Below are 12,924 nucleotides of genomic sequence, written 5' to 3'. Positions count from 1 at the left end.
TTTGGAAATTAAATTCAATATCATATGGGGAAACACTGAAATAATAGGAAGAGCCATAAGGAGTTTAGATGGATGGAACGGGAGAGGCCCAGGTTAGGATTAGCAGCACGCTCTCACCTCCCTGGGCCATGCAAACCGCATCCCAAACCGACAGCAATGCTGCTGAGAGCAGCGTGGTCACAGAGCAAAGGCTGCCAGCGTTCCAGCAAGCACGCCCTGTCACAGCGAGAGCTAACCTGCTCCCTGCACGGACCTTGGGCAGCCAGGGGTGCCTGCCCCCGCCAGCACTCACCTCGGGACAGGCGTTCCAGCCCCTCATCAGCAGCGCGGAGATGGGCTTGGGGATGGAGTACCCGATGGGCGGGCGGATGTGGTGGTACGCCATGTCTGCGGCCGCCGCCGCTGCAGGAGACACACACCGCGGTCACCAACACACACCACGGTCACTGACAGACACCGCGGTCACTGACAGACACTGTGGTCACCAACACACACCGCGGTCACTGACAGACACCGCGGTCACTGACAGACACTGTGGTCACCAACACACACCGCGGTCACTGACAGACACCGCGGTCACTGACAGACACCGTGGTCACTGACAGACACTGTGGTCACCAACACACACCACAGTCACCAGCAGACACCACAGTCACCAACACACACCACAGTCACCAGCAGACACTGCAGTCACCAGCAGACACCGCGGTCACCAGCAGATACACGGGTCAGCACTCACAGCCATGTACCACACACCATCAGTGGTACCACTGAAACATCCCACTGCGGGCATGGGGACATGGAGCCACCAGGCTGGGGGCTTAAAGAGGCTTCCCAACCCACACTGTTTGTATAGAGACAGGGCAGCCAGCAGCCCTGGGTGGAAACATGGTGCTGGGCATGCGTGAAGAGAACCTGACTGTGCTTAGACCCAAGAGAAAAAGAAAGAACCCCCCCCCCCAAAAGGCCTTTGGGAGGTGACATGAGTTAATGTTCCTCTCACCTTAAAAAAGGTATCTTCATTATTAAGCCAGGGTGATGGGTGTACTCCGGTTGTGGGTAAACTGGTATCAGACCCAGATCAACCCCAGTCTAAGAATCACAGAATCACCTAGGTTGGAAAAGCATCTTACCTGGTTTGAGGTGAGCAAATGGGATTTCACCTGTTAACAGCTCCCAGAGGCACAAGGCATAGCTGAAAACATCGGCTTTTATGGTGTACCTCGTACACTGGGTGAACACCTCAGGGGCCATCCAGCGTAGGTTCTGTGCATCAGGGAACATCAATAATACGTGTTAGCGTTTACTTCTTCATGTGTGCATCCTTGCCTGTATTTGTATGGGGTTTTCCTTTCTTCCTTGTCTCCATTGCTCCATAAAATAACTGGTAAATTTGCCAGGAAACATTTTCACCCTGCTTGCAAAGTCTGGGCACCACACAACAGCATTAGCACGGCAGCAGTCTCAACCATAAAGCCAGAGTGATCAGGCTTTAAACATACAAGCAGTGCTGAACTAAAACCAGGACACCCAGTATCAAGGCTTGGAGACCACATTGTAAGGTCTGACATTGCCATATAGCACCTATCAACTGCTAGGAGCTGGTAGATGGAGAAACTGGCTCAGCTGGGATCCCCCTGCTTGCTGCAGAAGCCCCATCCTGAGGCTTTCTCACAAGTAACCAGCCTCTGACCAGGGTGCTGGGTTCAGGGTGATGGGTTTAGGGTGCTGGGTTTAGGGTGCTGGGTTCAGGGTGCTGGGTTCAGTATGATGGGTTCAGGGTGATGAGTTCAGGGTGCTGGGTTCAGGGTGCTGGGATCAGGGTGATGGGTTCAGGGTGCTGGGATCAGGGTGCTGGGATCAGGGTGCTGGGTTCAGGGTGCTGGGTTCAGGGTGATGGGTTCAGGGTGATGGGTTCAGGGTGATGGGATCAGGGTGCTGGGTTCAGGGTGATGGGTTCAGGGTGATGGGTTCAGGGTGATGGGTTCAGTGTGATGAGTTCAGGATGCTGGGTTCAGGATGATGGGTTCAGGGTGATGGGCTCAGGGTGACGGGTTCAGGATGATGGGTTCAGGGTGCTGGGTTCAGGGTGCTGAGCTCAGGGTGCTGGGCTCAGGGTGCTGGGCTCAGGGTGCTGGGTTCAGTATGATGGGTTCAGGGTGCTGGGTTCAGGGTGTTGGGATCAGGGTGCTGGGTTCAGGGTGCTGGGTTCAGGATGATGGGATCAGGGTGCTGGGATCAGGGTGATGGGTTCAGGGTGATGGGTTCAGGGTGCTGGGATCAGGGTGATGGGTTCAGGGTGCTGGGATCAGGGTGATGGGTTCAGGGTGATGGGTTCAGGGTGATGGGATCAGGGTGATGGGTTCAGGGTGATGGGTTCAGTGTGATGAGTTCAGGATGCTGGGTTCAGGATGATGGGTTCAGGGTGATGGGCTCAGGGTGACGGGTTCAGGATGATGGGTTCAGGGTGCTGGGTTCAGGGTGCTGAGCTCAGGGTGCTGGGCTCAGGGTGCTGGGCTCAGGGTGCTGGGTTCAGTATGATGGGTTCAGGGTGCTGGGTTCAGGGTGTTGGGATCAGGGTGCTGGGTTCAGGGTGCTGGGTTCAGGATGATGGGATCAGGGTGCTGGGATCAGGGTGATGTGTTCAGGGTGCTGGGATCAGGGTGATGGGTTCAGGGTGATGGGTTCAGGGTGATGGGATCAGGGTGATGGGTTCAGGGTGATGGGATCAGGGTGATGGGTTCAGGGTGATGGGTTCAGTGTGATGAGTTCAGGGTGCTGGGTTCAGGATAATGGGTTCAGGGTGACGGGTTCAGGGTGATGGGTTCAGGGTGCTGGGATCAGGGTGATGGGTTCAGGGTGATGGGTTCAGGGTGATGGGATCAGGGTGATGGGTTCAGGGTGATGGGTTCAGGGTGATGGGTTCAGTGTGATGAGTTCAGGGTGCTGGGTTCAGGATGATGGGTTCAGGATGATGGGTTCAGGGTGATGAGTTCAGGGTGATGGGTTCAGGATGATGGGTTCAGGATGATGGGTTCAGGGTGCTGGGCTCAAGGTGCTGGGTTCAGTATGATGGGTTCAGGGTGCTGGGATCAGGGTGCTGGGATCAGGATGATGGGTTCAGGGTGATGAGTTCAGGGTGCTGGGCTCAGGATGCTGGGTTCAGGATGATGGGTTCAGTGTGATGAGTTCAGGGTGCTGGGCTCAGGGTGCTGGGTTCAGTATGATGGGTTCAGGGTGCTGGGATCAGGGTGCTGGGATCAGGATGATGGGTTCAGGGTGATGAGTTCAGGGTGATGGGTTCAGGATGATGGGTTCAGGATGATGAGTTCAGGGTGCTGGGCTCAGGGTGCTAGGGCAGGTTCCTCCTCACAGCACAGCCCTTCTCAGTGGGCTCCGTCACACCCCAGTGGCATCCAGCTCTGCTGCAGCAGTGCCCATCCTCACCCAGCCAGTGCCTGGCAGCAGTGGTGGACAGGCAGTTGTCAGCCCTTGGTCTGGCACCACCAGCATCAGTCGTTGTGATGGTGCAAACTTCGTGGAATGCATCTGGACTGAAACTCATGAGAACAACCATACTGTCTTGTGAAGCTGACTCTGAGCAACAGGCTTGTAATGGAGAAAAGAAAAGCAGCGTGGAATTGCTAATTCCCTGTTGAACAGGAATAGGAATAGGAAGCACCTACCAGCACCCTGTGTATGTGCGTGGCAAGGGTGGATAACAAATGACACTTCACTAAGGGTCTGGGGGGCAATGGAGCTCCAAAGACAACCTAAACCCCATGATTTTCTCTTGCAGATATTCTATATTCACTCATCTCTGCTCTTAAAGAGGTTTAAATGGAAAAAGAAAACACAAAGAAACATTAAGGGAGATAAAATGTGATGCGGGTTCATCTTTTCCAGCACAAATGCATCTGATGTCATTTGCTCCTGAACCGAGTTTTCCTGTATGTTTTGAACTAATGATGTGGAACAAAGCAAGAAACAAACCCCAGGTTGCTTTGTCATATTGTCTTCATCCAGGGACTGCAAAAATCTAGATTCTGAAACACACAGAACAACAACAAGAAAAGTTACTGTCAAGGCAACGCAGACGCACAATGCAGGACACCAAAGCCTTGGTAAGAAGTGGGGGTTTTATTAGGTCATCATCTGGGGGTTTTGCCCAGGAGAGCTGTGACAGCAGCTCCCCAGCCAGGCTGTGTGCACACAATGAGGCTTCTGCAGCCTGCATGCCAGATTCAGCTCTGCCATCAAAGCTCCATCAACATTAGCAGCAGTTGGCAGCAACTGCGGGTCCGGCTCAGTGTCACCTCATGGCTATTTGTGTGGGTCACTATAAGTGCACCTAGGCTGACAGCAGGCTGCCACTGAGCCCTGCTTTACAATGGGGGCTGTCAATCTCTTGCAGTGTCAGAAAAGCTTCCCACTGGGAAATGAGAGATCCTGCATGAACATAGTGGAGGTGGTGGCACACGCCCCATGTTGTGATGCAGGAATCAGTCCCTGAGCAGGACTTAGGAGCCTTTGCAGTATCTGAAGACTGCACTTCAGTGTGCAAGTACATGGATGAGAGCATTGCCAGCATCAGCTTGGATGAGCAGCTCCTCCTTGCCTCGGCAGGGCTGATAGCAGCAGGTCTGGGTCAGCACTGGGTCCATCACAGGCATGGTGATGCTGACACCACCCTTCTCCTGTATTAAGCAGCTGTTCATGTATCTCTGGTGGTCACATCTGTGGTGTCATGCATGGTGGCAATGGCCAAGGCTAAAGTCAGGTAGCTCTGAGGAGTCGGGTCAAACTCAGCTCCCTGCACCAGCATTAACACACTCAGTAGCGCTTGTCTGACAAACACCAAGACAGTGCACAAAGTCCAGGTTCATACAGTGCAGCCTGCTCTGGGTTTGGACGCAGAGTTACTGGGGTCTGTGACTGAAGGGACGGGCTGCATTCTGCTCTGCTAACTAGAATGAAAGAAACCGGTCCTGCAGCCAAGGGGCTCGGTGCCAGCAGGCAGACCTGCACCATCATAGGCTCATAGGATCAGCCCGGTTGGAAAAGACCTTTAGGATCATCCAGTCCAACCACTTCCCCAGTGCTGCCAAGGCTACCACTAACCCGTGGCACTGACACCGTCCTCAGATCCTGAGCACTAGCTATCTCTTACAGGCATTTTCACTCAACTTCTTCCTCTAACCTGCCACTAGAACCTGCTCAAGCTGAGCACATCATCTCACCAGCACCCGGCCTTCCTGCTCAGGTAAATGGGGTGCTCCACAGACCTGATGGCTTATTTGACGTGAAAACGGGGGGTATTCTCGTCCCTACAAGCTTTTTGTGTCCTCCCACAATAACAAAACAAGGAGCAAACTCCTCAGCATTTCCTCAGCCGGCACGTGTTTAGTTAGAGAGAACCTGAGGTCCATTTCTAATGTTCCATAAAAACTCCTTACCTCCAAAATCAGCAACAACGGCGTGGCCGTCCTCATACAGCAGAATGTTGTGACTGGGGGGGAATACAGAAATGGTTAATAGTGTCTTAAAGGTGGTGAAAAATCACAGGTTTTGGTTCCTGGCTGAGCTCACGAGGGGTTCAAATCACCGCATTGTCTATAGATACACCACTTTGAGCTACATCTGCTATTTGCTGTAATAAAGTACACATGAACTCCAAGGAGGCAAACCCAATAGCTTCATAACTGAGAATGTCAGTTTTGAATCAATACTAGAGCAAAAGAATGTCTGTAATTAGCTACAGATCAAGTGCAACAGCTTCATCCAGTGTGTGCACTGATTCGCAGTAATGAAGTGAAAAAGGTGACATTTGAATATAAACGCAGTGATGGCCCCTAAATGAAATGACATTCTTTTCTCTTTTAAAGCTTTTGCAAGTGTAAATTCATAGTGCCAATTCCTAATTGATGCCAACAGGAAGAAGGGAAGGACTGATCCCATGCAGGACTATGGTATGTGTTTGGTACAGCTGTACCTGCTCACCTGCGTCCGGCTCAGGAATCCTTCCAATGGGGAAATGCTACCTGTTGACTTGGCAATTCCTGTTTGGAACAGCACGTGCTGATGGAAAATGAGCTATCGATCAGCTACCTGAGAACACAACCACGCAGGAACGAGCAGGAGCTCAAGGGCTCCCTGCCCAGATTTATCCAGAAGTTGAACATGCAGAAGTGTTGGAGTGATTCAGAAAGGCCATCGGGACAGAGATTGCCGAGGCTGCAGGAAATGGATAATATACAACTGGAGACTAGGCAAACGTCCCAAGAGAAGTTAAGCCCCAGGGTTCTTGGCAATAAACTCATTTAGCAGAGCAGGTTGGGAATAAGCCCAGGTATCGCCAGGAATGTTCAAGATGGCAACTTCCGATTTTGTCCTGAATTAGATGGAATCAGACATTTCACCGTGTGCTGTGCAAAGAAAACGGTATTTTTCCTTGTAAGTAACTGAGTGACCTACCTGGAGCGTGCCCCCTGAGCTCATCCCCTAAGCTGGCCTAAGTTACGGTGGCAGCAAATCCTAGGAGCCAACCTTCAGCTGTCCAAAAGCTGCACATAAAAAGGCGAATTCCCGGGGTGAATCTCGGGGACCTTCGTGCCCTGCTGACCCCAAACCCCAACCGTCACTTCCCTGGCAGCAAACACAGAGAACGGGAAGCTTCCCGTCCTGCCTGCCAGGTTTATGCGCGGGCTGGTCAGCAGAGGGGGAGCAAGGCACGGTTTGCAGCGTGCCCACTCCTGGGTTTGCTGCTGCTCGCTTTCCTTGTGGGTCTCTGCGGTGCGGATCAATGACACCCTTTGGCGACACTTGTTTTGGCTTAGATGCATCAGTTAATTCCGGAGAGATGATTCGGGTTGTATTTACTTTGCCAAGAGTATAGAGAGAAAGAGCAAACAGTCACAAGGGAACTGTTGGGAGTAGATCATCCCTTCCTTCTGCCAGCTCTGCTACTGTACAAAGCCTCAACCTGAAAATCTAGCTTTCTCCTAATCCCAGTTCCCATTCCATGGCTTTTGGCTGGGCAGTGGCACCTGAAGTCAAAGGCATTGGCAGCAGTCCTTCCACTTCTGTGGCACTTAGCGGAGGGGTAGAGAAGCAAAGGACTGAAGCTCTGTTCATCAAAATAACCCAGATTGAATCTAGTCCAACAGGTCCTCTCTGCTGTGATTTGTAAGGGACTCAGTCTAATCTGCAGGTGGGGTTTGCCATGTGAGATGAATTATTTAGCCAGAGATAAGGTCTGAAGCAGCATTGTGTGTTACTGCTGGGTTTCATAGAGAATTTCCTTTGAAGTCAGCCAAAGTGAAGGGGGAGGTTTTGGACCAGATGATCTCGGAGGTCCCTCCCAGCTTAACTGCTCTGTGATTTTATTAACTGCAGCTCTCCAGTGGCCTCCCTTTAATCTCTCAGCAGCAAGCAGCTCTTCATGCAGCAAACTACATAGGGGGTTGCTAAGGGAGTTCATAGAATCACAGAATAGTTAGGGTTGGAAAGGACCTTAAGATCATCCAGTTCCAACCCCCCTGCCATGGGCAGGGACACCTCACACTAAACCATCTCACCCAAGGCTCTGTTCAACCTGGCCTTGAACACTGCCAGGGATGGAGCACTCACAACTTCCCTGGGCAACCCATTCCATGTCAGTAATTCCCCAAGCACTAAGTAAATTACCTATAGGCATATTTATACACATACAGGCTTTTGCTTCTGTGGATTCATAGATGCCTTTCAAATACACTTATTTCCTGCTCCTCTTCTTCTTCATGCTATACTGAGTACAGAAAACAAGGTGTCATTTTACTACACTGCTGACACATCGGACAGCATAGAGTTACCAGGGCTGAAGTGTTCCCTCCACATAAACAAATGCAGGAAAGTCATATATAAAATCCATTGAAGATGGATTTACTGATCCAAGGAAGCTACTGCAACTGATTTAATGTTCAGCAAAGAGCACACAGGAGAAAGCAGAAAAGCACTGATTCCATGGGAGAACGAAGAGCAAGGCTTTTGGAAATCAGCATCACACACACTGGTTTTCACACAAAGTGGGGATGTGGGAAACTGCACAAGAAGCTCTGGCTAGGCCAAAGGCTTCCAGGAACTCTGGAGGTGAAGGTTTCCTACAGCAGTCACTAGGTCTTCATGGCACGTGGCTTTGGAAAGGGCTGAGCAGGTTGCACTGGGAAGATGCATGAGTGTGGACACCCCGATGCTGACACAGTATTTGTCAAAATGCCGGCTGTTCAGAGTGAGTTCAACAGAGTGTAGAGTGTAGGAAAAGAAGAAATGAAAAACTTGGCCATGACTTACGTGATGAAGGGGAAATGAAAGTAATATTGATGGCCTTAACCAAAAAGCCTAACTTGCCCATATTAGAGCTGTAGATACGAGCAAGAACAGCCAAGTGAGGAACACAGATTTCACCAGATAACAGTGTTTAGGACAGAAAAAAGTTAAGCTCTCCCAACCAGGACTCCCACAAATCTTCAAGGTTTCTGGTTTACCTAAACCAAACCCTGGGATGATAAAATAAATCATAGAAGTGTAATGGGTTCATACAACATGGCCACAACTGACTTTAGCTCCCGTAGATACTTTCTACAGAATATTTAAGTGATTTGAGTGCAACACAGAATCACAGAATCACAGACTGGTTTGGGTTGAAGGGACCTTAAAAGCTCACCCAGTTCCAGCCCCCTGCCATGGACAGACACACCTTCCCCTAGAGCAGGTTGCTCCAAGCCTTGTCCAGCCTGGCCGTGGACGCTGCCAGGGATGGTGCAATTGTTTGGAGACCCCCACCAGGTGTCAAATGAAAATGTTAATCCAGGCAAGACTAAAGTAGAGAGTCCTGAAGGCTGAACCCTGGGCTGAGCACAGGATCCTACAGAACTGAAGTCCTCTGTGGTCTTGGTTCAGGTTTGAGCTCTGTGAGCAGCGACAGAGATGATCACCATTTCTCAATGTGAATACATGTATTGAGCCCCAGCTTCAGCTTCAACCTGCTCAGGGATAGTACAGACCCTGAATACACCCAACTTGGCAATAACAGTCTAGTCCTGGCGTGGCAGTTTTTGTGGAGAAGCTGAGAAATCAATAATAGACCCTTTCTGTGCATGGACCCTTTCCATACCCTAACCAATGCCAAATGCTCCTCTTGGTGCTGGCAGGTGTGACCTCTGGAAGGGTTTGTCGGTCTGCTCCCACCACTGAACATTACAGCTGCTGATTTTGCTTATGTAGAGGAATAAATATAGCCCCCAGAAATAAGGCTTGGGAGGTGCAGCTCCAAAACACTATTGTTGCCTCAATGGCACGTGGAGATCTGAAAGCCACGGATGAGAAAGGGACTCGTAAGCCTCTGTTTTGAGAAATGCAGCAAGAGAAGCCTGAGCTGAGCTGACGGAAGGTTAACGGTGAGTTCAGCAGAATCACAAATCAACTGTCTTGTGCTAAGGCCACACACGGCTTGTGACGGCGGGACTGAGCAGTGCTCTCTTCTGTGGAAAGAAAGCGGGAGGAAAGAGGAGTGTGTGCTCATCGGCTGCCACAGGCACACGCGGTGCTGCGGGCCTCGCGTGTGCAGGGGCTGCTCCGTCCCAGGGCAAGAGCCCACAGAGCACGTTGGCTGCGTGTCCCCTTCCCAGGGAACAGGCCATGGAAAGATCCTTCTGCCTTTAGCACGCTGTGGGCCTAATGAAAGGCAACTGCTATTTTAAGGTTTCACACGGGGGTTTATAACAAAGAGGAGTTGCAGACACCATCCCCATTACCGTCAGGCTTCCATTCTTGCTTTCATCTTCCTCACTAAGCTGGCTCTCAGGAGCTTTTATAGACAGTAGGAGCCATGAAATGAAGGTGAGTCACTCAAAGGCTTGGCCCAACCATGTTCAGCTGCTATGGCTTAAATTAGATAGCTACTAAAATGGTCTCTCTTTTTTATTAAAGTGCTATAATCATTGTGGCTACAACCCTCACTGCAGTGTTAGTAGTAATAAGCTGATACGTGTCACGGTTGCTGATAGCTGTCAGAACTGGAAAGCAAAAGAAAACTCCCAATTATTCTCCAAATGGAAGGATAACCCCTTTTCCAGGGCAGAGACATGAAAGGTCCATTTTCTCTCAGTTCTTTCAAGCCATATTGCAGATTTATTGAATGCATTATGTGCATTGCATTGGATTTCAGATCTCATAAAGACGGTTACAAGCTATGTGAAACTTAAGGTACAAAATGTGAGGCTCCTGTGAATCCACTGGCAAAACTTAACTCAGAGTTTCCCTCTTGGTGTTCCTCTTCAATTGTCCTGAAGGTTTTCATCCTGTAATAGTGCCTTGGCTGACTGGGACTCATGCTGCAAACACGACTTCTGCTCTCACACTGGAAACCTTCAACAGTTAAGCTACTCGCAGCACCACTGATCACATCAGCACACTGATGTCCCTACAGCAAATTATCTTGTGACCCCATAAGTAAGATCTGGTAAAAGTTCTGAGAGGCAATGATGCACTTGTCGGCTCTCTGGGGAGAGAATGTTTTGCCTTTTCTTTCTTGAAAACGTGATTTAAACCCTTGAGAGCAGAACTATTCTCCTAAGAGCCGGCAGCGACAAGGCTCATCCGGGTCTTTGCTGTCCTAAACCAGTTGCACAGGCTGCAGCACTCAGACATGGGCTCTTGTCTTGCATCACAACTGAGGCAGGAACTACAGCTTCAAACAAAGCATCTCCCTCCTCTGAGCCTCACTCTTTGGTGGCCTGAAAGGGAGCTGTGAAGGGACGGAGGTGTATGGGGACACTCAGGGAGAAGTGGTGGATGCGTGAAGTCAGGGTGAGGAGGAGGAGGATCCTTGACTGTAAGAGGAACACTCCAGCAATATCCTCCTTACCCCCTGTTGATCACAGCCATACACATGGCTGCACAGCCCAACACAGCAGCAGGGCCTGCAGCGCAGTGCTGGATGCAGCCATTCCTCTACTTGAGGCAGTTTCAGTGTGAGCTGATGGATGCGCCTGGACATCGGAGAAGGCAAATACAGCAAAGTGTGCTAAAATCTGTAGTCAGAGCGTAAAGCAGAATTCGTGCCACTATTACTAACCTGGGGCACATAAATCCCTCATTAGGGTTTGTAGGCTGCATTTTTCAGCCTAAAACAAAGAAAGGTGGCGTTCCCTTTGCACCAGTGCTGTGATTTGCTTCCTCAGCCTGCAGGGGCATGTTTTTCTTTCGTAACCACAATGGAGTTGTTCTTTCATTTAAAGAATCTCTTCAGGAGCAGGTAACTCCTTCCTGCAGTGCCCGTTTGAACCCGGAGATCTTGGGCACTGAGGAGAATTCAAGGAGAATTTCATTGCACACATGCCTGGCTCTCTGGTTTGTCACTGGGCGCTCCCTCCCCTCCTGCAGGCTGTGCTGTTCCCTTCACAGTGCCAGCAACATGCCAGAAAACTGCTGCTGCCTCATATTCCCCCAGAATTCCATGCCAGAACTGGGCCCAGGCCAACAGCCACTTTCATTCTTAGCTCAGCAAAGGGGAAAAACAGCTCTACAAGGGGAGGTAGGGACAGGCCAAGGGAAATGGCTTTAACCTGCCAGAGGGGAGACCGAGATGAGCTCTTAGGCAGAAGCTCTTCCCTGTGAGGGTGCTGAGGCGCTGGCACAGGGTGCCCAGAGAAGTGATCTATTGAAGATGTCCCTGGTCACTGCAGGGGGTTGGATTAGATGAGCTTTGAACATCCCTTCCAGCCCCAACTATTCGCCGGTTTTATGAAGACAGGTGAAATGAATTCACGTTTTTGAGCCAAAGACTCGTACTGGGGAAATACCCTAAGCAGCAGGGAGCGTGGAAAAGCCATCCCTCAGGAGCCCTCATGCAGGTGCGCTGTAAGAGGTAGTGTTCAGACAAGCTACCGGTCAGGGAAACCACTACACACACAAAGCTGGCTGCTGCTCAGTCCACTACAGCGTGCTAAAGACTCCAGTGGATGTGGAAGCCTCGTGTTGCAGTTCCCAGCCCAACCGGTGCAAGCAGACCTTCCTCCAAGCCCCATCAGTGTTTCTGGGGTACCACTCAGGGACCGGAGCCTGTGGGTACAGGGGAGGCTGCAGAGCATTGCTGCTGCTGGAGGCTTTGTATTCCCAGAATGGTTGGGGTAAAGAAGACACTCACCTGTTCAGATCGCGGTGTATGATGGGTTGGGTGAGGTTGTGGAGGTACTCCATGCCTTTGGCAACATCTACAGCAATGATTAATTTAGACTGCAGATCCAGAGTTCTGTATGTTGAAAAAAAAACCCAAACCAAAGAGATTACTCAAAATGAATAAACAGACATAAATTACCTGTAAATTGTTCTTACCTGTACATCTCGGAACCTTTATGATTGCTTTAAATACACAATAATGCCACATAAGCCACAGAATGTAAATGCAGATAATGTGAAATAATGATAATAATGATTTTGTGATGACTTATTAATTTCCCTTGTACCTCCAGTTATCTGCATCACAGCTAACATCTTTTCTCATGTGTTCCTTCCCCTGTTGCTTTGCACTGAAACCAACATTTACATGGGCACTGGTTTACCAGTCGCCCCGATCTGTACCGCCAGCCCCGGCAGGGATGGAGCAGATACCTCTTTTGTTCATGGAGCAGGGAGAAGAGCGATCCCCCTGAGATGTACTGAGTGACGATAGCGAACTGGCTGGGGTCGTCCAGGCAGGCTCCCACAAACTGGATGACACACGGGTGGTTCAGGCGGCAGAGGATGGAAACTTCGCGGCAGAACATGTCCACGTCCGATTTGGAGCAGTACGTGTTGGCTCGGTAGCTGCGGGTTCACACGAGGGACACAGTAAGGCAGAAACAGCACAGAACAGGCGGTGTCAACGCTTCAAGGTGGAGAACTCTG

The 12,924-nt window shown here is 50.5% G+C and overlaps 1 protein-coding gene across 4 annotated transcripts in view; it reads right to left on the bottom strand.

Moving 5' to 3' along the window:
- The window catches only part of TNNI3K (TNNI3 interacting kinase), a 45,036-nt gene that overhangs the window by 6,409 nt on the left and 25,703 nt on the right, over positions 1 to 12,924 (bottom strand). For all 4 annotated transcript variants that reach the window (XM_061469778.1, XM_061469779.1, XM_061469777.1 and 1 more), the window contains exons 16-21: positions 12,649 to 12,843; positions 12,185 to 12,289; positions 5,457 to 5,509; positions 3,994 to 4,046; positions 1,134 to 1,266; positions 293 to 402 (exon numbers count right to left, since the gene is read on the bottom strand). In XM_061469778.1, the coding sequence (XP_061325762.1) occupies positions 293 to 402; positions 1,134 to 1,266; positions 3,994 to 4,046; positions 5,457 to 5,509; positions 12,185 to 12,289; positions 12,649 to 12,843 (649 nt within the window). The remainder of the gene's footprint in view (positions 1 to 292; positions 403 to 1,133; positions 1,267 to 3,993; positions 4,047 to 5,456; positions 5,510 to 12,184; positions 12,290 to 12,648; positions 12,844 to 12,924) is intronic.

The sequence above is a fragment of the Pezoporus flaviventris genome, unplaced genomic scaffold (genome assembly GCF_033815535.1).
Source record: "Pezoporus flaviventris isolate CSIRO_AGI_PZ_B2104156 unplaced genomic scaffold, CSIRO_AGI_Pfla_v1 ptg000059l, whole genome shotgun sequence".
Lineage (NCBI taxonomy): Eukaryota > Metazoa > Chordata > Aves > Psittaciformes > Psittacidae > Pezoporus > Pezoporus flaviventris.
Note: the sequence above shows the minus strand (reverse complement) of the source record. Positions and strands in the feature narration are given on the sequence as shown.